General features: G+C 44.1%; 1 protein-coding gene across 1 annotated transcript in view; it reads right to left on the bottom strand.

The window, feature by feature from the left end:
• The window catches only part of nes (lysophosphatidylcholine acyltransferase 3 protein nessy), a 236,698-nt gene that overhangs the window by 64,982 nt on the left and 150,274 nt on the right, over positions 1 to 21,442 (bottom strand). Inside the window, exons 6-8 of the mRNA XM_075686866.1 lie at positions 21,219 to 21,326; positions 8,499 to 8,569; positions 2,561 to 2,669 (exon numbers count right to left, since the gene is read on the bottom strand). Coding sequence (XP_075542981.1) covers positions 2,561 to 2,669; positions 8,499 to 8,569; positions 21,219 to 21,326 — 288 coding nt within the window. The remainder of the gene's footprint in view (positions 1 to 2,560; positions 2,670 to 8,498; positions 8,570 to 21,218; positions 21,327 to 21,442) is intronic.

Genomic DNA, 21,442 nt, shown 5'->3' with positions numbered 1-21,442 from the left:
TCACACAGGTTTTGAGATATTCATTTTCAAAGTGTGCGATGAAACGCATTGGCATTCCAGATACTCTTGTGCTTCAATGCATAAAACAGCGTTTTCTTAAAAATGTAGGTTGCACAACAGCGCATTTTTACCACAAGTTTGATGGCGCATATCCCCAAACTGGTGCTATCCTTTGAATTCCTTACAAGTGAATACCTTGCCAATTCACTGGCTTCAATTAGTAAATTTCAATGTGTGATGTAAAGTAATTAGCAAAAGCTCAATTATATATTTATCAAAAGCGAAAAATGGGCAAGTTGGTATGGAAGCACGGATTAAAAAAAATTAAATTATGGGGTTTAACGTGCCAAAACCATTTTCTGATTATGAGGCATGCCGTAGTGGAGGACTCCGGAAATTTCAACCACCTGGGGTTCTTTAATGTGCACCTAAATCTAAGTACACGGGTGTTTTCGCAAGGAAGCATGGATAAATTCAGAGCTCTAACTACTGGGACCCAAACTAAGGCACATGAAAAGACAGGACACAGCGCTACTTGGCTCTCAGCCTGCCACCATTTGTCCCGCCGTGCACAGGTGCAGTGAAAGATCGGGCAGCCACACTGCAGACGTAGGCAATTGGTCTGGTTGCAGTGTCAATCACGGAAGCAATTTCATTTCATGCTCAACTTCAGTGGTGTATTCGGTGCCTTCCTCGTGTGGAAAAACATATGTGGGCCAAACTGGCTGACATCTTAACACTAGACTGAAAGAGCATTCCAATTCCACAAAAGGAATTGTGCACACACATCTTGCAATGCACGTAAGAGACTGCAATTACCAAGATAAATGCACAAAGATCAAACAAGAGAAGATGTAGAGGCTCATGAGATAAAGGGGGCAGGATGTGTGAGTCATGCTTCTAGAGAGCTTCATGACACTGGAATATCTTTTCTAGATACGACCTAACACGTGGAAATTTTTTGACAAACTAACATCGATAAACAGTCATTTTTGTTTTTTGTGTGTGCGTGCGCGTTTTTAAATTTTTGCTTTTAAGCCATTTGATGACGCTTGATTACGTAGGACATGTCAGGTTTATGTATCTCTAACCTTCTGAATAAACTTTCAGTTGCAATAATGCCGTGTCCTGTCTTTTCTTGTGCCTTAGCCTGTGTCCCAGTAGTTTGCGCTCTGAATCTAGCAAAACTTTGTTAGTCACTTTGGCGCCCTGTGTGTATGTGTGTTTCTTCTTTGTCCTCCGTCATTTTAGCGCCTTCACTTCAGATCATGCTTAACCAACACGCCCAACTATCCATCCTAACGTTTGTTAGTCAAGTATGCATTTGACTGCTCATGGAAGTAATGTCTGCCCCATTGAGTAATTTAGTTCCAAGAGTTAGAATTGTGCTATCTGCCACTGACAATTTTTAAAAATTTGGTACAGCTAAAAAAATAACATCCTATAGTATCATCGTCAACCTATTTTATGTCCAAGGCCTTGCACTATCCATCATATGCTTGAATACAAGGCTATTCTCTTCCTTCTCTACACACTACGCAATCCTTAGTAACTTGCCCTAATGCATACTGCCCCTTTTTCATCTATTGGCCTTGTTGCATGGTCCTTCACTTTTTCTCAAGTTCTTTTGTTATCTTCTTAGTTTTAGTTCCACAAGGTTAGTAGAATGCACTGATTCAGTGCTATCCGTTAGGCACATTTGTGCATGCAATTTGTTTGTGCCAGTTCGTATGTGAATTGAACTCTCTGCGTACTCAATGTATTTCTAATTAATTTCAATATACTGCACACAAACGCAATGCTAATGACAGCATTGTGTATTTGACAGGACGTCCAGCTGTTCTGGCAGCAACAGTGAAAGAATATTTTTGCTTTCTTGTAATGCTCGTAGCCATTAATTAACTCATGCAGGTACCTCAAGCCGGTCATTATATTCCTTTTATGCAAGAATGTAATATGATTGAATACACAATAAATATTTAATTTAGTAAAGCAATGAAGGGGGCTAGTTGGTGAACGTTCATGGTTATATTGCGCTCAGTTTTACACAGACGATATTAAGGAAGAACAGGACGTTGACGGACGTAGCGCAAGTCCGTCAACGTCCTGTTCTTCCTTAATATTGTCTGTGTAACACTGAGCACAATATAACCATGAAGATATTTAATTACACCCTAAATATAATGAATGACTAGAAAATGTCCAAAGGAACATCCTACTATACTTTTTCTTGCAGTCTTTAGCTGGTGCATTCGAACAATGTGTAAATTTGACCATATTTATCAACAGTCCATCATATTTTGCACCTGAAAGGCCTACAGTATACATCGTCAACAGTTCAACAAGAGCTCATTTGGTCAGGCAGCATGATACCAAGAAGTAAGAAATTGAGGTCGCTTAGCAAGCAAAAAGGTACTTCATGTTTCAGGAGTCCTACCAGTACCACATTCAAATGCAGCCGACAGTGTTGTGCAGACCAGGCATAAACTATGGGCATCTGCCTAATCAATGGTGTAATCATTCAAATTCACCACCAGAGGGCACTGCGTCACACACTCACCACAAACTCATCTGAGAGCATGAACTTCTCGTCCAGGTGCCCAGAGCCAATCAGGCTGAACAGCAGGCAGCACATGCCCAAGGCCAGCCGAGACAGCGCCGGCACAATGCTGCACACACAGCAGAGTTTGTATGAAAGCCTTACAGTGAGTGAATTCATGAACCTTGCTCTTCATGTGGACCACTATTGCAGGGCATTCAAGCAGTTGTATTCAAACACCGAGAGAGGCTAACTGGAGAAATAGTTGATACTTTCTACATTTAAAAAAAAAGAAATGCCCCAGCACGTGTTAGCCACTCATCAATAACCCTACTAAACAGTGAACCCGAATTTTCGCATTCTGAGGGCACAGCAATGCGATGGTAATGCTTTGAAGTTTGAAGTGTTTGCACACATACACGACATGATTTGATTTTACTTATATGTTTTTGTGACAATGGTTAAAAAAGTGCCTTTGGTCGGGTATAAACTTTTGTTTGAATAATTGCTTGTCCTGCCATTTTTTCCGATGTTGTTGTCACCCTTGCACTATTAAGGCAAACAGCCACCAGTACAAACCCCATGTCTTCTTGGATCATACTAAAAATATAAGTTCCCTGGCCAAGCTACAGCTTAAGCAGAAGGCAAACTTTAATTTAGCATAAATTTTCGCACATTCAGGTGGCTGCCACTTAGTCACACGGCACTGAATGTAAACATCCTGAAATTCAGACACATAACTATTCTTGTAACCAACAAAGCAAAACAAATATGGCACAATATACAGTGTCATATTCATGATATGCAGTGAGTGGGTCCAACAGTGGCCTGGACCACCAAAGCTTCTTTTACCTCTTCTTGCAGATTGCCGCAGTGACCACCTACCTTCTGGAACATATTCCTTCAGTGCAAAGTGGTTGGCTCACGCCAGTTTTGCAAACTTTTCTGCTGTTGTACTACGTGCAATGCTGCGGCCTACCACGGGAACATGATGGATACCACACAGTGCCCTCGCTGGCAGACAGCATCATCATAGAAAGTTACACATACAAAAACGTTGTTGCCCCCATTCCACTTCAGTGCTCAAGTAAAACTCTTGCTTGGGCTAGTTGGTTCATGCTTGAAGTAGTTTGGCAAGGCGCAGAAGACCAGGACTCAAGAAGTCCTGGCGCCGGTCCTGTCGTTTGTGTTCTTCTCGAGTCCTGGTCTTCTGTGTCTTGCCAAACTACTTCAACCACTTCAGTGCCCCCGGCAGTGGCATGGATTATGACTGCCACAGGTTCTTCTTGCAGGTAGCACACTCGTATAGATATAAGTGCTGCAGAAGTGATGAGCGCTTTCTATTGCTGCTGCCCCCCCCCCCCCCCCCGTCTCCAGAGAGTTTTCGAAGTGTTGCATCTAGTCTCGAGCGTTAACTCAGCTTTTGCTCTTGGCCGATGTAGAGAGCAATCCTGGCCCTGACTGTGAGCAAATGCTTTTGGTTCTGCTCAGTGGTCATGCATGTAATAGCTAAGAGATTCCATAGCTCACCATGAATGACACGTAATTTCAGGAGAGGTATTCTGTAAAAGTCCACCTAGTGGACATGTCCATTTCATCTGCTGCTGAAATGCTGATTGGCTATAGCACCTCGCTGCTGCGGGCGTGCAGCCCAGCCCAGCCAATCAGCACTTTAACAGCAGATGAAATGGACATGTCCACTAGGTGGACTCTTACAGAATACCTCCCCAGGAGCGACAAAGCAAGCTAGAATCAAATGTACTGAAATCTTCCGATTTTCAGCACATGCATGACTTAGAGCAAAGGGTGGCTAATCTGACAGGGTTGTTCAAGCGCTCCAGTGCAAAAACCTAGAAAATAATTAACGGCAGAACAATGTGATACATGGCTTACAACAGGCACCAAACAAATCGCCTGATCAATTGCTGTCAACAGTATCTGACTTCATACTAACAAACCTTGCTGCCGAAGCAACAATACTGAACATTGCCACAGGCTTGGAATGCGCAGGAACGATAGGCATATCCCTGTCATGTTTAAGTTGCGCAATTTTCAAACAAAGCTTGGAATACTGAGCAATGTACAAAAGTTATAGGGAACAAATGTCAAGCATGATTTTTCAATTCTAGTGAACTGTGGCAGTGCTCAGTTGAACTGAGAAATGATGCACAAAAAATCACTTTGCAGCACAATCAACTCATCATTGATGGAACGCATTATTTGTATGATGTTGGCCAAATTGTGATTATCAAAATTTTTTATCCCAGAGCTTCCTCCAAGACAGACTCACCTTCCTTCAGCGATCTCTGTCGAACATTGTTGAACACGAACACATGTAGCCTCATAAATAAAGTAGCAGAATTTATTTAATTTCACCCTATCATTCATCCTAAATCACTGTCACCGAGACATGGTTGAATGACTAAATTTAAGAGGTATAATTTATATCCCCTGGTTATAGTGTTTCGATAAATGAGAGTCACACTGGCCGAGGTGGGGGTGTTGCCCAGTGCCTCAAAAAATTCACCAACGATTACAGTACTCCCCAATGTGAAATCTGAGCGCAGCTCTATATGTTTACGGTCTTGCACAGTTTCAGAACTTTCTCGATGAATGTGGTGCAGCATGTCTCTCCGGAGACCTGAGCCCTCTGAGCTAACGTTAATTGCGTTCGTTTCTTCTTAGCATCCAAACAGCCAAAACACATCTTGATCTCCTCAACGAAACAGGCCCAGGTAGTTGGTGCGTCCGCATGATTGTCATACCAAACCATGGCCGTGTCGGTCAAAAAGCAAACAACGTTCCTCAGTTGGGAGGAAGCATTCCAGTGATTGTACTGGCTTACCCGCTCATAATGGGTGGGCCACTCGTCAACATCTTCCCCAGCCTTTGCAGAGAACGTACGTGGCTCGCGGCAGTGCTGAATTGGGGCTGGTCCTGCCGATGCAGTACTGGAAGCATCTTCGTTTCGAGGCATGCTGGTGGCCGGGGGCAAAAGTCCGGCAAGGCAGCGGCTTCTACGAAGGTCTTGTACAGACAGCTTCATTGTCGGTAGTGGGAGTTGCCCAGCACTTCCACCAAATGTTACGCGCGAACCGTTTACTTAAAAATGCAAGGCAGATCAAGGGAGCGGTCAAAAGGTAGCCTGCCGAACGCCATCGTTCTCTTCCTCCACCCTCCGTCTTCTTTGTCATTCCCACTCCTTCTGCACTTTGTTGCTAGAGCTCGTGGCAATATGAAATATACTGTTTACTTAAAGTATAAAAACAAGGGCCCTAGACTCAACCCCTGAGGCACTCCTTGTTTTATCGTAGCAGTTGGGGAAATAACATCACCAATTTTTATACACTGTTTCCTGTGAGAAAGATAATTTTTTTAAAGATCTAATACCCCTGTCAAGCAGGTAAGTTAAGTGCACTTATGGAAAGTGCACTCAGCTTTAAGTGCACTTTCCCAAATCTAAACGTCGCAAGCAGAGTGTACTCACAGAAGAGTGCACTCAAGTCGGAGTACGTTCACGGAATGCACTTTGCTGGTCAAGTGCGTAGCCTCGCCGCCAGCGGTTTCATCAATACAAAATGTAATGCATAAAAGAGGACACAGAAGTTCATTCTAGCTGTCAAACGGCTTTTAACAAAATAATCAGAACAGAACTCGCTGATATTCTGTTCTACCAGGATTAAATGCCACCTCGTCACATGCCACCACCTTGGTCTGTTTTGGCCAGGCATTTGTCTTGGCCGGTCTCGACTTGTAACACTCTTATGATAAAGATACTTTTGTTTTTTGTTGAACTTTTAGAAGTTCTTTTTAATTTTAATTTGCATCTTCAAAAAAATTATTTTAGTCTGTCGCCATTTTTTTTTTAGTGTGAGTGCGCTCTGTTTTATTGTTTAGCACTGCGTTGCTTAAAGTGTCACTCAAGGTTCTGAAATGCACTCTCCATAAGTGCACTTAACTTGCATGCTTTACAGAGGTATCAGAAAAATGCCCTGAATGCAATATTCATGAACTTTAACCTTTTCAGGGTCAATAACGTAAATATACGGTGCCGTGAACAAGTCCAAAATGGTCGATGCTGTATATTTACGGTACCGTCTGTACATTTAAAAAGCGCACCAATTTCCTAACTTTACCTTTTCTGTCTTGTACTGCCACTATCAGGGAATACAAGGAATTTTTTTCTCGCACCTCCCTCTCTCGGTTTTCGTTGCATGGTTTGTTTTATAGCTAATTTGCTCCGATGCATCTATATAGTACCACTCGCGCATTGGCGCGTGCACGGGCGGGCGGCAGTTTGGGTTTTGTTCCACGGGCAGTTTCGGCTTCTTGCACTTAAAAAACTGATAGCTATCTTCTTACTAATCACTCAAAGGTTGGCCGCCTATTTCTCGCTTGTTTTCTGCCCATAGGAGTGAGCACAGGAAAGATGCCGCCGTGCAAGCGTTTCCTTTTTTTTTTTTTTCTTGGGATACTTGCAATATCTCATTGCCTCTGGACGGAGATAAGATGAAGATTAGTGGAAGTTTGTCACACGTTTTGCTTTTTTGAGGGGCACACAACCACACAGCTTTCTTGAGTGGGCTCACCTACACAGTTCAAATACGCTATGGACGTAAATATTAGTGTAAGAGCAGGAACATTCAAGACTTGCGAAATATTCTCGTATGCGCATATTCTAAGCCTTGAACTTCTAAGCCTTCAATGCATCAAATCTTTTATTATTATAGGTTTATTTCCTTTTTTTATTGTTGCTATTCATGAATAAAGAGTACATATATACCAACACAAAATATTTTTTTCTCCACTTTGTGGTCACCCTAGAACTATTACGGTAAATTTTTTTTCGAAATAGACCCCTCCGAAGAATTGGAATCTGCAATACAAAAAAATTGACTCTGGGCGGTCGCATATGGCGAAAAAAATCAACCCTGATAAGGTTAAATAAAATGTCACGGTTAACACAATTGAATGCTTTCATAAGATCAATGAAGAGACTAACGGAGTAAAGCTTATTTTCAATGTCATTCATTATTTTATCTTTAACATGTAATAACGCTAGGTCAGTTGTTTTATTTTTCTGAAAGCCATACTGTGCGTCATTTGTTACGTGGTGTTTAGTTATAAAATTCGTGAGACGCGTGTTAACATTTTCAAAGACTTTAGATAGCATAGGCAACACTGAGATTGGCTTGTAATTACATACGTCACTAATGGCCCCGCACTTGTGCATTGGGCATATTCAGGCAAGCTTAAGAGCAGAGGGAAAGATTCCAGTTTCAAGCATTCAATGAAATATATGCCTTAGTGGTAGAGATACAAGAGATGCAACATATGGGTACAACACACAGGTCATCGATTCCCGCAGAGATGCTGTTTTTTATTTTACCCAATAAGCTTTACACCTATTGTGGACTTGTCGGAAACAAAGCTAGTGCATGCCTCCTGCCTCTTGTTCACTTGGGCTGTAACAGCCGGAAACAAGTGTATGATTGCAGTTTGGCAATGCACTGAACACTGGTGCCAGAACATTGCATTTTCCAAGTACACAATAACCAGTCAGAAAGAAGTGCAACAGTAATGGGCCATCTACAGTGTTCGACGTAGCAAACATTGTCACCGGGAAATTGTACAAGATCACACTACATCAATGAGATTCTACTGTAGCCCACCAAGTGCGCCAACAAATGAAGGTGTTCTCTGGAATTCACAATTACAACCACAATATAATTTAGGTTCAGCTTTGTGCAACCCAAGGGAGCAAACTCCATATCTTACCCTGATGCAAGCACATTAGGGAGAAACACATTTGTCTGCAGCATCAACTTTGCACACGAGTCCCTGAGCTTAGTCTCGGTGTTTGTTTCTCTCCATGTTGGATATTTCTTGAAAAGCATTACTTTTCCTTCACTAATCGTTGGACCAGAAAGAGCTGAACCATGTGCAGCTGTCTGCTTACCAGGGGGGCTTGACAGCTTTTCCATGGAAGAAGTGGCCTTGGGTGAAGTCCAGGTACCGCTTCATGGGGAACTGCACATTATCACAATAGAGTCAGTCAGCCTGCCATTGCAGAAGCTACATCGGGGCAGCAAAGTAGCAAGTGGTGAATGTTCACAAGGATTCCGAGCACTCCACCAGTGAGTCCAAAAATGAAGTGTGGACAGATCAAAGCTTCATAACGTAGTTATTGCCAAGCCACTGTCATGCCAGCAATGTGAAAACCACATTCCTTGCCTCATAATGAACTGCTTTATGAACCAAAATGTCAACTGCACACAATATAATACATTTGAGACAGAAATAGGTACTTTTGGAACATGTCCACCTGTAAGCAAAATTAGTATGCAGACTAAAGTTCTTACCAGAAACTGCTTCCCTTGCAGTAGCCTGAACAGGGCTGCCACAGAGCGTAATTCTGAGCTCAACAGTCTAGGTTTTCTGGTTCGACTACTCACGTGTGACATAATCACAATGCCTGTACAAACTGGAACAAATCACACACTGGAGAAAGAGAAAAGAAGTGGTTCTTGAGGGGAAGGAGAAAAGGCTAGCGCTATTTTCTGCAACCCATGCGGGAGCACGGCTCAGCGCCAGCAGGGTGGAGGGAAAACCATCCTTTGCAAGCGCGTGTTACACTGCAGTACTCTCCCAATACCTGTCGTTCACACATAGGCCTAATGGTGCTTGCCTCATGTGAGAGTGGAGCCACATCTTCCATACATTCCATACACTTGCTCCTTTTTACAGCAATCCCTTTTTGTTGGCGACTCAGGCCAAGTCTTCCTGCACAGCCTACCTAATTTGTTTGGTGCTCAAAGAACAACCTCTGCATGTTGCACAATTTTGTGCAGGTATGGGATGACCCTTTGCCGAGGTTGCTGATCTGAGCCTTCCGCCCTGCTCTGAAAAATCCTTTTAATAAGTTTTCAGAAAACAACACTGGCAGTGTATAGCCTGTTTTGGTCAAGCACCCCATTCACTGCCAAAAGTCCCTCCAGCACAAAATGATGGTATTGTGCTAGCAGGATTTTTTCAGTGATTTATCAAAACATTGGTAAATAAAAATGGTAAACAATGCTATGCTTCATGAGCTGAGGGAGCATAATTACAATTGCAGGGTGTCTACCAAGTTGACATTTCCATATTCCCTGAGTTTTCCAGGTTTTCCCTGAGTGCCTTTGCAAAGTCCCGTGAGTGATACAAAACTTTGTTTTACATCAAGACAGGCTGACACCTAGTTGAATGAATGAATGTTTGGTTTTTATTGGCGCAAGGGCCAGGTATGGCCAAAGAGCACCAAGCCAGTGTTGATGAATTTGCAATGTAGATATGAGTTCAATGAGGTTGATGTGACGTGGCTGTAAAGGGGCCTTAAATATAGTCGCTCTAGAGTGCATAAAAGCTATCTGTTATAAGATTATGTCGATGATAGTGACATGTTCTATGAGCAATAAAATCCATCGTGAGAGAATGATGCATTAAAAAAGATATGTGAGATGGTAAAATTACCTGGAGCACTACTGCCTCGCCAGAGCCCTTGAAACACAAAGGCCTGGAGGCATGTGCTATACAGTATGACTCTCACAGTGGCATCCTCTCAAGAGAGGAAGCGCTACGAATGTATGGGACTAATAACGTGTAGGACAACATCTCTGAGGAAACCTAGGACACTGTTTGTATTAAAAAGCGGTTCTGGACCGAGAAACATTACAGGATGAAGAGGAATGTGTTGACGGTATGCTAAGGAAAAATGTCTCCTTCTCTCAGATTCGGCTTTCCGACACTCCAGGAGGACGTGGAGCACGGTCAGCCTCTCCCCGCATCTGCCACAGGTTGGAGGGTCATTTCCGGTGAGTAAAAAGTTATGGGTGCCAAATGTGTGTCCTATTCTAAGACGACAGAATAGGACATCTGTCCGGCCTGATTTTATTGCAGAAGGCCAGAACCCTAATTGTGGCTTTATTACGTGCAGCTTATTGTTTGTTTCCCTGTTCCACAAGCATTGCCAGTAGTTTCGCAGTTTCCTGCGCAAGAAGGGCCTCAGATCTGTGACAGGGACTGCAACAGTAGGATGAATACGATGCAATTGATGTGGCCATCTGGTCCGCCAGAACGTTACCTTCGATGCCCCTATGACCCGGCACTCAGCATATGATGACATGCTGGTTATATATACATGCTTTACATAGGACGGAATATAGTTCATTGATTACTGGATTTTTGTGCTTACAAAATGACATCAAAGCCTTCACAGCGTTTAGGGAGATATTTTGAGTTTTGTTTTCCTTATATGCTTTACAGCCGACAGTAGTGCGTAGGCCTCAGCCGTAAAGATGCTTGTTTCCGGATGCAGTACATCGGATTCCGAGAAGGATGGGCCGACAGCTGCATAGGACACCCCCTCGCATGACTTCGATGCGTCTGTGTAGAATTCCGTGCAGGAGTGTTTGTATTGGAGTTCCCGGAAATGCATTTGGATTTCAATCTCTGGAGCGTGTTTTGTAACTTGCATGAAAGATGTATCACATTGCATCATCTGCCACTCCCAAGGAGGTAGCAGCTTAGCTGGAGGCATTAGGCGATATTCGAGGATTGGGACATCCATTTCGACATTAAGCTCCCTCACGTGAAGTGAGAAGGGCTGTCTTACAGAGGAACGATTACGAAAGAGTGTATCATATGTCATATCGTTAAGGGTATTAAAACACGGATGGTCAGGATTAGAGTGGACTTTCAGGAAATATGTTTGGCTGATGTATGTTCTCTGGAGATTGAGTGACCACTCATTTGATTCGGCATACAAACTTTCAATGGGACTTGTTCTGAAAGCGCCAGTGATCAGTCGAATTCCTAAATGGTGAACTGGATCTAGCATCTTTAGCGCGCTCGGGGCTGCAGAATGATAAATCACAGCACCGCAGTCCAATTGTGATCGAATGAGGCTTTTGTGAAGATTCATCAAACATTTTCTGTCGCTGCCCCATGTTGTATGGAATAAAATTTTCAGTAAGTTCATTGTTTTTAAGCATCTCACCTTGAGATACTTTATGTGTGGAATAAATGTTAGAGTCAAGTATGATACTTAAGAACTTGTGCTCTTTGTTCACAGGGATTTGCTGGTCATACATTTCGATATTGGGATCTGCAACGAGGCCTCTCTTTCTTGTGAAAAGCACACAAGAACTTTTGTTCGGGTTCACTTTAAATCCGTTTTCATCTGCCCATTTAGATACTTTGTTCAAGCCCTGTTGTACTTGCCTCTCACACACTGCAAGGTTGCAGGATTTGAAACCTATTTGTATATCATCTACGTAAACAGAATAAAAAATGGCTGGCAATAATGAAGCATGAAGGGTGTTCATTTTCACGATAAAGAGTGTGCAGCTAAGCACACCTCCTTGAGGTACACCATTTTCTTGTATAAAAGGTCGCGACAATACATTGCCGATTTTCACGCGGAAGGTACGTTTGGACAGATAGCTTTCTATTATGTTTAGCATATTTCCACGGATGCCCATCCCCGACAAGTCTCGCAAGATCCCGTATCGCCACGTCGTGTCGTACGCCTTCTCCATATCGAGGAATATCGATAAGAAGAACTGTTTATGCACAAATGCATCGCGGATATTTGCTTCAATTCGTACAAGATGATCAGTCGTGGACCGCCCTTCTCTGAAGCCACACTGACAGGGATCAAGCATATTGTTCAGTTCAAGGAAATGTATTAGATTAATCATTTTTTCGAATAGCTTACAAAGACAACTTGTAAGAGCTACCAGGCGATAACTTGCCGCCAAGGAAGGATCTTTGCCCCAGCTTCAAGACGGGAATAACAATAGCTTCCTTCCATGAGGATGGGAGGCATCCAGCAGCCCAGATAGAGTTGAAAAGTGCCAGAAGTGTCATTTTTGTGTCTTCGTGTAAGTTCTTAATCATGTCATAGATGATTCTATCAGCTCCCGATGCAGAGCTTCTACATGTGCTCAATGCAGCTTTAAGCTCGGAAATGTTAAAAGGACGGTTATACGGTTCATCCGGACGGCATTTACGATCAAGTGTCTTAAGTTCAGCTAAGTGTTTATATTTGAGGAATGATTTTGTGTAATGTGTGGAGCTTGATACATGTTCGAAGTGTTCGCCCAGAGCGTTCGCCTGGTCCTCCAAGGTAGTCCCTTGGTCGTGCACTAAGGGCAGAGGGTGGATTTGTTGCCCCTTTATCTTTCGTACACCATTCCACACTTTGGACTCTTGGGTGTAGGAAGTGATGGCCGAGAGAAACTTTTCCCAGCTAGCCCTCCTTGCCTGTCTCCGTGTGCGCCTTCCTTATGACTTTGCGAGTTTAAATTCTATGAGGTTTTCTGCAGTCGAGGAGCGACGCAGCAAACCCCACGCTTTTTGTTTCTTTCGTGCCAGTCTGCACTGTTCATTCCACCAGGGTACCGTATTTTACAAGAGAGCTTGTGTTTGGGGAATGAACTTTTCAGCTGCGTCGATTATAAAACAAGTAAAATATGCTACTGCATTGTCTATGTTAAAATCAGTGATAAGATCCCGTGATAAGTAAGTTGCTTCCTTAAAATCGTTCCATTCGGCGGAGGCTAGTTTCCACCGGGGTGTATGTAGGGGGCATTCATATTGAGGCATTGAATTTAATATTACAGGGAAGTGGTCACTTCCATAGGGACTTTTTATTACATGCCATTGCAAGTCCGGGAAAATTGAAGCCGAGCCAATAGACAGGTCTATTGATGAATATGAATTATTATGAATATTATAATAAGTTGGCTCCTTCTTGTTGAAGAGGCATGCGCCGGAGTTCACAAGAAAATTTTCAATGAAACGACCTCTCGCGTCACATCACGAGTCTCCCCACACGGTGTTGTGGGCATTAAAATCGCCTGCGAGTATTTAAGGGTCCGAAAGCTGGTCAATTAGGTTATAAAGATCACTTTTTTTCCAGATGAAAATTAGGGGGTATGTATAAGCAACATACAGTGATCAATTTATTAAAAAGAATTGCCCAAATTGACACTGCCTCAAGGGGCATCTGAAGGGCGACCTGGTGACAAGCTACGGACTTGTCTACAACTATTGCTACACCACCAGACGAGGTATTCGCCTCGTTGCGGTCTTTACGGTAGATGGCGTACTGACAAAGAAAGTTTGTTTGTGTGCATTTAAGATGTGTCTCCTGAACACATAGCACCTTTGGGTTATGTTTGTGTAAGAGTTCTTTAATGTCATCGAGGTTGTGGATAAGACCTCTAACGTTCCAGTGTATTATTTGTGTAGCCATATTGTTCGTGTTTTTATGCTGTGTGTCAAGAGGAGTCAAGTTAGAGAAATGACTTACGGAGCCTTTTCAGGCCCCGTGATTATGGTATGAGTTTTGTCTTTCTTGGAGCGGTCGCGAGACTCGCGCCGCTCCCGAGGCGCTAGATGCGCTTTCTGGCTCGGGGTTGTGTCCATCGACTCTTGGGAGCCGCTGGACTTCCGCTCACGCGAGCGGGGAGTTTTCAGCGTAGGCCTTGCCTCAAAAAGCAGGACCTTGGAGGCCACCAACCCAGAGGTCGATGGGCCCTCTTTCAGGGACGGCGCAGCAGCGCTGGCTGCTGTATATCCCTTCTCTAGGGTTTCTGGTAGCACACTCGATGCAAAGGTAAGGATGAGATGCTTAGTAGGAATATCTTGGTTGTCTCGCTTGATCTTTATTCTTTGAACTTGGATAACATTGTGTTCTTTCCAGCCCTCCAGCAGCTCTTCCTCGCTTAGGCTCAATAGATCTTCATCAGAGATTACTCCTTTGCACGTGTTCAATGATCGGTGGGGAGTAACGGTGATTGCCACATTACGGAATGCTAGGAGACTAGAGAGTTTGCCATGCTGTTGAGTGTCGCGGACCTCAAGAAGAAGGTCGCCACTGCTGATTTTCGTCACTTTGTAGCCAGCACCCAGTGTGTCGGTAAGGCATTTAGCTACGATGAAAGGCGAGATGGTTCTGTCTTTTCGGGATCTTGACTGTGTATCACATGAAAGCGGGGGAAGTTTCTTTGCGCTGGCTGAATAGCTGAAAAGTTTCTTCGGTGCGTCCTCTTTTTATCGTCCTCTTTTTGAAAGAGGACGATCGGAAAGGGGGGGGGGGGAGGAATGACATCTTAGTCATGCAGAATAATTTAATTTCGGCAGCTACGCCAGCCGCCCACCACAGAGCCCAACAAGGGGATGCCACGAGTCCGGGAGGAAACGCAGACGCCAGCTGTACGGAGCCACTATAACCCAATATAAAATACCCAAGGTTGGATACATACACCAGGTTAACCCTTGCCGCCAAGGAGAAGGAAGTAAATAGAAGAGAGAAGGAGAAAGGAAAGGTGGAAAGTAAGGGAAAGGCGAAGGTTGTAGGAAGAGAGAGACAGGAAAAGGCAACTGCCGATTTCCTCCAGGTGGGTCCAGTCCAGTCTGGAGGTGCCGTCTATGCGAAGCAGAGGCCAAAGAGGTGTGTTGCCTCCGCGGGGGGCCTTAAAGGTCCAAGCACCCAGCATCGGCTCAACCCCCAGGATCCCCCTTTCCCCAGGCATGGCTAAGCCGCGCATGGCTACACGTGGGAGGGTCCAACCCTCGTGTGCTCGGGTACGTGGTGTCGCAACACACCAAACGCCTGCTGACGCAGACGCCACTGCGGGGGCTGACACCTAGTTGCCCGATGCTGTCACTCTAGTAAGCATGCTAAAAATTTAAAAAAAAACTTATTCCAGTTTGAATAGTAAGGAGTAGCATTTATTTTATTCAAAAAGAAATCAGAAGGGAGGGGTTAGTAAAATGCACAGCGAGAAAAATATGTGAAAAAAAATGATAAAACTAATTGCAAATCGAGTCAAACATTCTCAAATACGAATAAAAAGGAGACGCATACAGATACAAATATTTTCGAATATGAGATATTTTTATCAATTGATAGCAAGTGCATTGAGGCCCGACCTTTGTCACAAGTGAGATGCTCTCTCAACAGCTGGTGCGTCAACCTCAACTGTCCTGACATAGTCTCAGCTCACGCACAGTGCCTCAATGTTGCATTTCACTGCATTAAAGAGTTTATTTTGGTTTGGATGAGGGACACCTGCATCTCGGCATCAGCCAACACTTCGTTTTTTGAGCTCAAGCTCCTTGAAAGAAGTAGCATCATGCTTCCTTTCTCGTTCATTCCTCAACGCCTAGGTTTTTTCTGTTCTCGTCCTCCTTTCACCACGCGTCTGCCCCGTGGACCATTTGAAGCATTCTCTTCGTCAGTTGTACAGTCAACGTCCACATTCTTGGACTCCCTAGGGTCCGCGAAAATGTTAGCAAAATCAGGCAGTTCGAAGAAATGAATGCATGTATTTTACTACAGTTAAGGGCTCAAATCGCCACAGGCACATCCGAAAAGGCCTATCTGTGCACTTATTAGGCATATCGGCGCTCGTACTCTGACGGGAGATGGCGGGTGGATGCGCGTATAGTTAAGGAATAGATACTGTGTCGCGTGACAATTGGCCCTACCCACGCTTGTTATGTTTCACTGCAAGACTTTAATGTATGTTTCATTGTGTAACATTTCTGTATTAAGGCGAAGCTGACTTTCAGGAACCAGCATTATGTAACGTGCCGGGCTTTCCGAGCTTCGAAGCCAATCATGAGGACCACAAAGACAGAGTCGGTGCCATTGCTAATAGCGATGCATTCTTTCAATGAAAAACACGGCGCCAAATGGCAAGAAGCTTAACAGCGAATGTTGAAGCAGCCAGGCCTAGCGTTTACCGCAGCGGCGAGGTAATCAAAATGGCAGCAATGGTGGCTTTGAAAGCTGCGGTCACAGCAAGAAGTCCGGAAAATCAGATGGTAGGGTTCTTGCATCCAAAATTTCAGACATTCTTATACATTGACACTATGGAGTACGCGGTGGTGCCGCGAAGCCGTCCGAATTATCAGGCCTCCAGAAAGTCGGTCGTTGACTGTACACTGGTAACTCCTCCAGCCGACGACACGGTGTCAAAAGACCTATTCGTTACGATCCCTCTTTGTTACGCGAGCCAGCATTACCGCGACTTTCATTCCCTTTCAATAGAATTACAGCTAATTTTCCCTGATGTAACCGCAATTCCCTGCGTTTTCCCTGACTATTTCCAGAATATTCAAATTCCCTGAGAACTCCCGGTTTTCCGGGTTGGTAGACACCCTGATGTAACACACAGGAAGGGTGGCTCTCACAATCGAACCCACTTACGACACCAGTTTTAACAATACTATCGGTTATAACAACGAAAAGCTGCTGCATCATCAACTTTTGCATGTTTTCTATGGGAAAATAACCCGCTTACTACAATGTTCCCATGGCACATTATCGGTTATAACGAAGTCTGGCTGCTATGTGTCCATGCCGAAAGCTATGGAATGCAAAATCCTTGAAAATAAACAAAAAGTGAGATGCGAGCTGTTGCATGATCGCCGGCCGCCCTAACTGCTGCCGTGCACTTCTTTCCATGAAATATGTATGCCAGCCTCGAGCGGATCTCTCCCATCGCCCTTCTCCCCCTCTGAACACCTGCACCCATAGCTCTGTGCCACGCCGCCGTCCCAAACACAAATGGACCATGCCAACTGCGCTACCTGATCTGCCCCCAGATTGCTCGCTGGGCCCTCTCAATTGGTTCTTTATTCTATGGCCCTCATCCTGCGCAATTATGCTAATGAATCAAGTCACTCGTGCTTGTCTTTGTTCGTTGCATTGAAGTTGTTCCTGGCCACGTTGTTTCTCAGCTTCGTTTGAATCGACGCTGAAACGGAAGATGGCTGATTTGCCCGCTGATCATCAGCAATGCACAACGTTGCCAGTGAAAAAAAAGTGCACAGCTATAGATTTGGAAACGAAGTGCTTCTAACAGATGAGGCAATCGTCGTGAACATGCTTGCATCAGACAGCGACAGTGGCAACCCCGATGGCAGCGCTGACATGGTAGGGCAGGCTGCCTGAACATTGTTCCTGCGGTAGGTCCTGTAGATGATTCTGTCCAACTGGGCTTGTTTTCGCGAGGGACCTTCTGCTTACCTATGTGGAGCACCTGGATGCCTTGGAGAAGGATGTCGGCAAGCTTCGCATAAAGCAAGCAAGGCTGATGGACATGCGGTTTTCTTGTGCAAGCCAGAGGGGAGTATGCATCGAGATGCTTGTGGCAATCACATCCCAGCATTTCTTCTGGATTTCTCAAGCTGCGATGCTGTCGTGGCAGCCTTCCCACATTATTTAAAAGGCGCCTTTTGGGGCCACCAAAGCGATGCCTCAGCGGAGCTCGTATGTCACTAGCCGCCTGTGACCCCTCTCTGCAGTTGTTATAGCAGTGCCATTCTTGAAGGCCAACAGCCATGTCTTGTTAACAACATGCAATTGGAACGTGGAGAAAGCAGAGTTAAACAGTTAAATGAGCCAACATGATCGGAAGCCGCATGGAGAAAAGTGGTAGGGAGGAGACCTGGCCTCCCGGCCATTATAGTTTTCTCGGAACAGCTACGCCATCCCCCTATTTTCAATTTTTTCATGCAACCCAGTTATAACAATTATCGGTTGTAACAATGGAATTTTTGTGGCATTTGAATATTGTTATAAGTGGGTTCGACTGTAGTCGCATGTGGTTACTCACCACTATTTGATGAATGCCCCAATTCAGTAATACAGACATCGAGATCAGTTCACATGCAAGTCAGTTGAGGCAGAAAAGATAACCTAATACCCCTTGCATAGCCTTCACTAAGAAAAAGCTAGACTAGTTTCAGAACATGTGCTGATGGTAGGGTTCATCTATGTGTTGGCTTTCATCATTGGATAATGGCATACGGTGAGTGTATATTTGAAGAACTCTACAGTGCAAAACACAACTAATTTGTCTTCTCCAGCCGAAATGCCAAAATTTCTTTGTTGTGTTTGTCAATATGAATTTCTTGAATTAATTTTACAGGTGCCAGGAACTCTCTGTTTTCATTATATCGTATATACTTCCATAATTAACACACTTTTTTCCCCAAAAGGTCAAAGCAAGGTTGGGGGTGCATCTATTAAGCAGGGTAAATTTTATGGGAGCTTTCTCAAAACAGCAAAAATTGAAAAGTAAGAAGTTGACAATTTCAAAAATGCTTTAGATAACTTATCTCTGAGGTAAAAATACACATACACTGTTTTCAAACCATAACAGTGTTCTAACCCGAAAACAGACTTATCGTGCAGGTCTCTGGCTGCTTCATCCAGCTCGCAGATACCAAGGAGGTTATATACTTGAACTTCTGGAGTAGCCGTGGCTCCACCTTGCTAGAGGCAAGAAGCCTAAACCACCGTAGCAGTCGTCGTAGAGCACAGAGAATGTTCACAGTGCTTATAGGCTGTGCGGCTTTGCAACAGTGTTTAACAAGTTGAAATTTCTAAATTCCCTGAGTTTTCCAGGTTTTTCCTGAGTGCCTTTGCAAATTTTCCTGAGCGATGCAGAACTATGTTTTATGTCAAGACGGGAAACGATGTCGCCTGATGCTGTCACTCTCTAGTAAGCACGTGAAAAATTTTAAAAGAGACCTACTTAATTTGAATACTAAGGAATGTCTATGTGTTTATGTTATTCAAAAAGAGAATAGAAGGGAGGGGTTAGTAAATGGCACAGCAAATAAAATGTCTTCAAGAATAATTGCAAATCAAGTCGGACATTCTCAAATACAAATAAAAAGGAGATGCATACAGAAGCAAGTATTTTCGAATATGAGCTATTTCTATCAGCTGATAGGAAGCTCAGTGGTATGAGGCCCAAACTTTGTCATAATTGAGATTTTCTCGCAACAGCTCATAAGTCAACCTCAACTGTCCTGACATACTCTCAGCCCGCGTACGATGCCTCAGTGTTGTGCTTCACTGCTTTAAAGAGTTTATTTTGGTTTGTATGAGGGACACCTGCATTTCAGCGTCAACCAAAACTTTGTTTTTTGAGCTCAAGCTCCTTCAAAGTGGCTGCAGCAGGCTTCCTTTCCTGTTCATTCTTCAATGCATAGGTCCTTTCTGTTCTCGTCCGCTTTACGCTGCACCTTCGCCATACGGACCATTTGAAGCACCTTCTTGGTCCCTAGGGGCCACGAAAACGTCCAAAAATTCGGCCAGTAGGAAAAAATCAATGCATGTCTTTTACTGTCTTAGGGCTCACACTGCCACAGGCACATTCAAAAAAAGCTCTGAAGGCTTGTCGGTACACTCATCAGGCATATTGGCACTCGTACTGTGACAGGAGATACAGGGTGCACATGTGATATTAAGGAATACATACTGTGTCCCGTGGCAATTGCCCCTACCCACGCTTGTTATGCTTCGCCACAATACTTTTGTGTATGCCTCACCAAGTAACATTTCTGTAGAGAGGCGAAGCTGACTTTCGGGAACCGGCGTTATGTCACGCACAGTGCTTTCCGAGCTTCGAATCCAATCGCGAGGGCCACAAAGGCAGACTCAATGCCATTGCTGACAGCAGCGAATTCTTTCAATGAAGAACACGGTGCCCAACGGCAAGAAGCTTAAAAACGTCTAAGCAGTTAGCCTAGCGTTGCCGCAGTGGTGGCTACGGCTTCCAGCGGATCTACGTGCGAGAGCGCCAGTTCGAGGTGGCGAGGTAATCAAAATGGCAGTGGTCGTGGCTTTGATTAATGCCGTTTTGGACCTGCGGTCACAGCAAAAACTCTGGAAAATCGGACGGCGAAGCGTTGTTGCTTGTGAAATTTCAGATGTTCTGATACAGTGATTGTTAGGGGTATGTGGTGGTGCCGCGAAACCATCCGAATTATCGGGCATCCGGAAAGTCGGTCGTTGACTGTACACTGGCAACTCCTCCAGCCGACGAAAGGCCGTCAAAGACGATTCATTACGATTGCTGTCTGTTACTCGAGCCAGCATTCCACAACTTTCGTTCCCTTTCAACAAATTTACAGCTAATTTTCCCTGATAGAGGCACAAATTTCATGAGTTTTCCCTGAGTTTTTCCAGACTACTCAAAATCCTTGAGAATTCCCAGTGTTCCCATTTGGTAGACACCCTGAAAATACAATTACAGAAACCTTGCAGCACTTATATCATGCCAAGAAAAAGACTTAGTTTAAGAGAAAATTGTGTCTGAAGAGCCCACGTACCTTTAGCACAATTGAAATCACCCACCCCTAAGCAGGGAGTGGCAATGCTATGCTGCATATTCCATACCACCCTTTACTAGAACAGCACCCGACAGATGGCACAACGGTTTTATGTGCAAAACAGAAACACACTGCCATGGAGAAACCAAGCCGAGACAGAGCATTGCATATGCTGCTGCAGCTGCCAAAAAAGTTTCAAGCACAAATGACACATGGTGACATGATGGTGTCTATCTGACAAAAGGTGCGTACTACAACACAAACATGGAAATGTCATTAACATTGAAATGGTTAAAAGAGTCAAAAATGAAGTTCGTAATTTTTATTAACATTTACTACGCTATTACTGCCAAAATATAAGAAAATGCATTGAAATCTATGACGCAACACTGGCAGTGGTGCTGAGGTTCTGGAACAAAATTTTTAAAAAGAGAAGAAGTATGGCCTTGTTTTCCTGTTATAGTAATTTTGCCATTTGAAAGAATACCTTATTACTGACCTGTGGGCCAACGAGGAACCCGCCAAAGAAGTAGGAGTGCCCCATGACCTCGAGAAAGGTTGGCACATTGGCGAGGGCAGTGCGCTTCTGGTCGTGCGGCAGCGCCTCCTGCAGACAGGCAGACACACACACTTTGCAATTCCAGCCCCACCCATTCTTCTCCTGGTGCTACAGAAAAAGAAGCCACCAAAATCCAAATAGAAAACACCATGAGTTGCAGGCCA

The sequence above is a fragment of the Dermacentor variabilis genome, chromosome 3 (genome assembly GCF_050947875.1).
Source record: "Dermacentor variabilis isolate Ectoservices chromosome 3, ASM5094787v1, whole genome shotgun sequence".
Classification (NCBI taxonomy): domain Eukaryota; kingdom Metazoa; phylum Arthropoda; class Arachnida; order Ixodida; family Ixodidae; genus Dermacentor; species Dermacentor variabilis.
The sequence above is the reverse complement of the archived record's forward strand: the minus strand, read 5'-3'. Positions and strand labels throughout refer to the sequence as shown.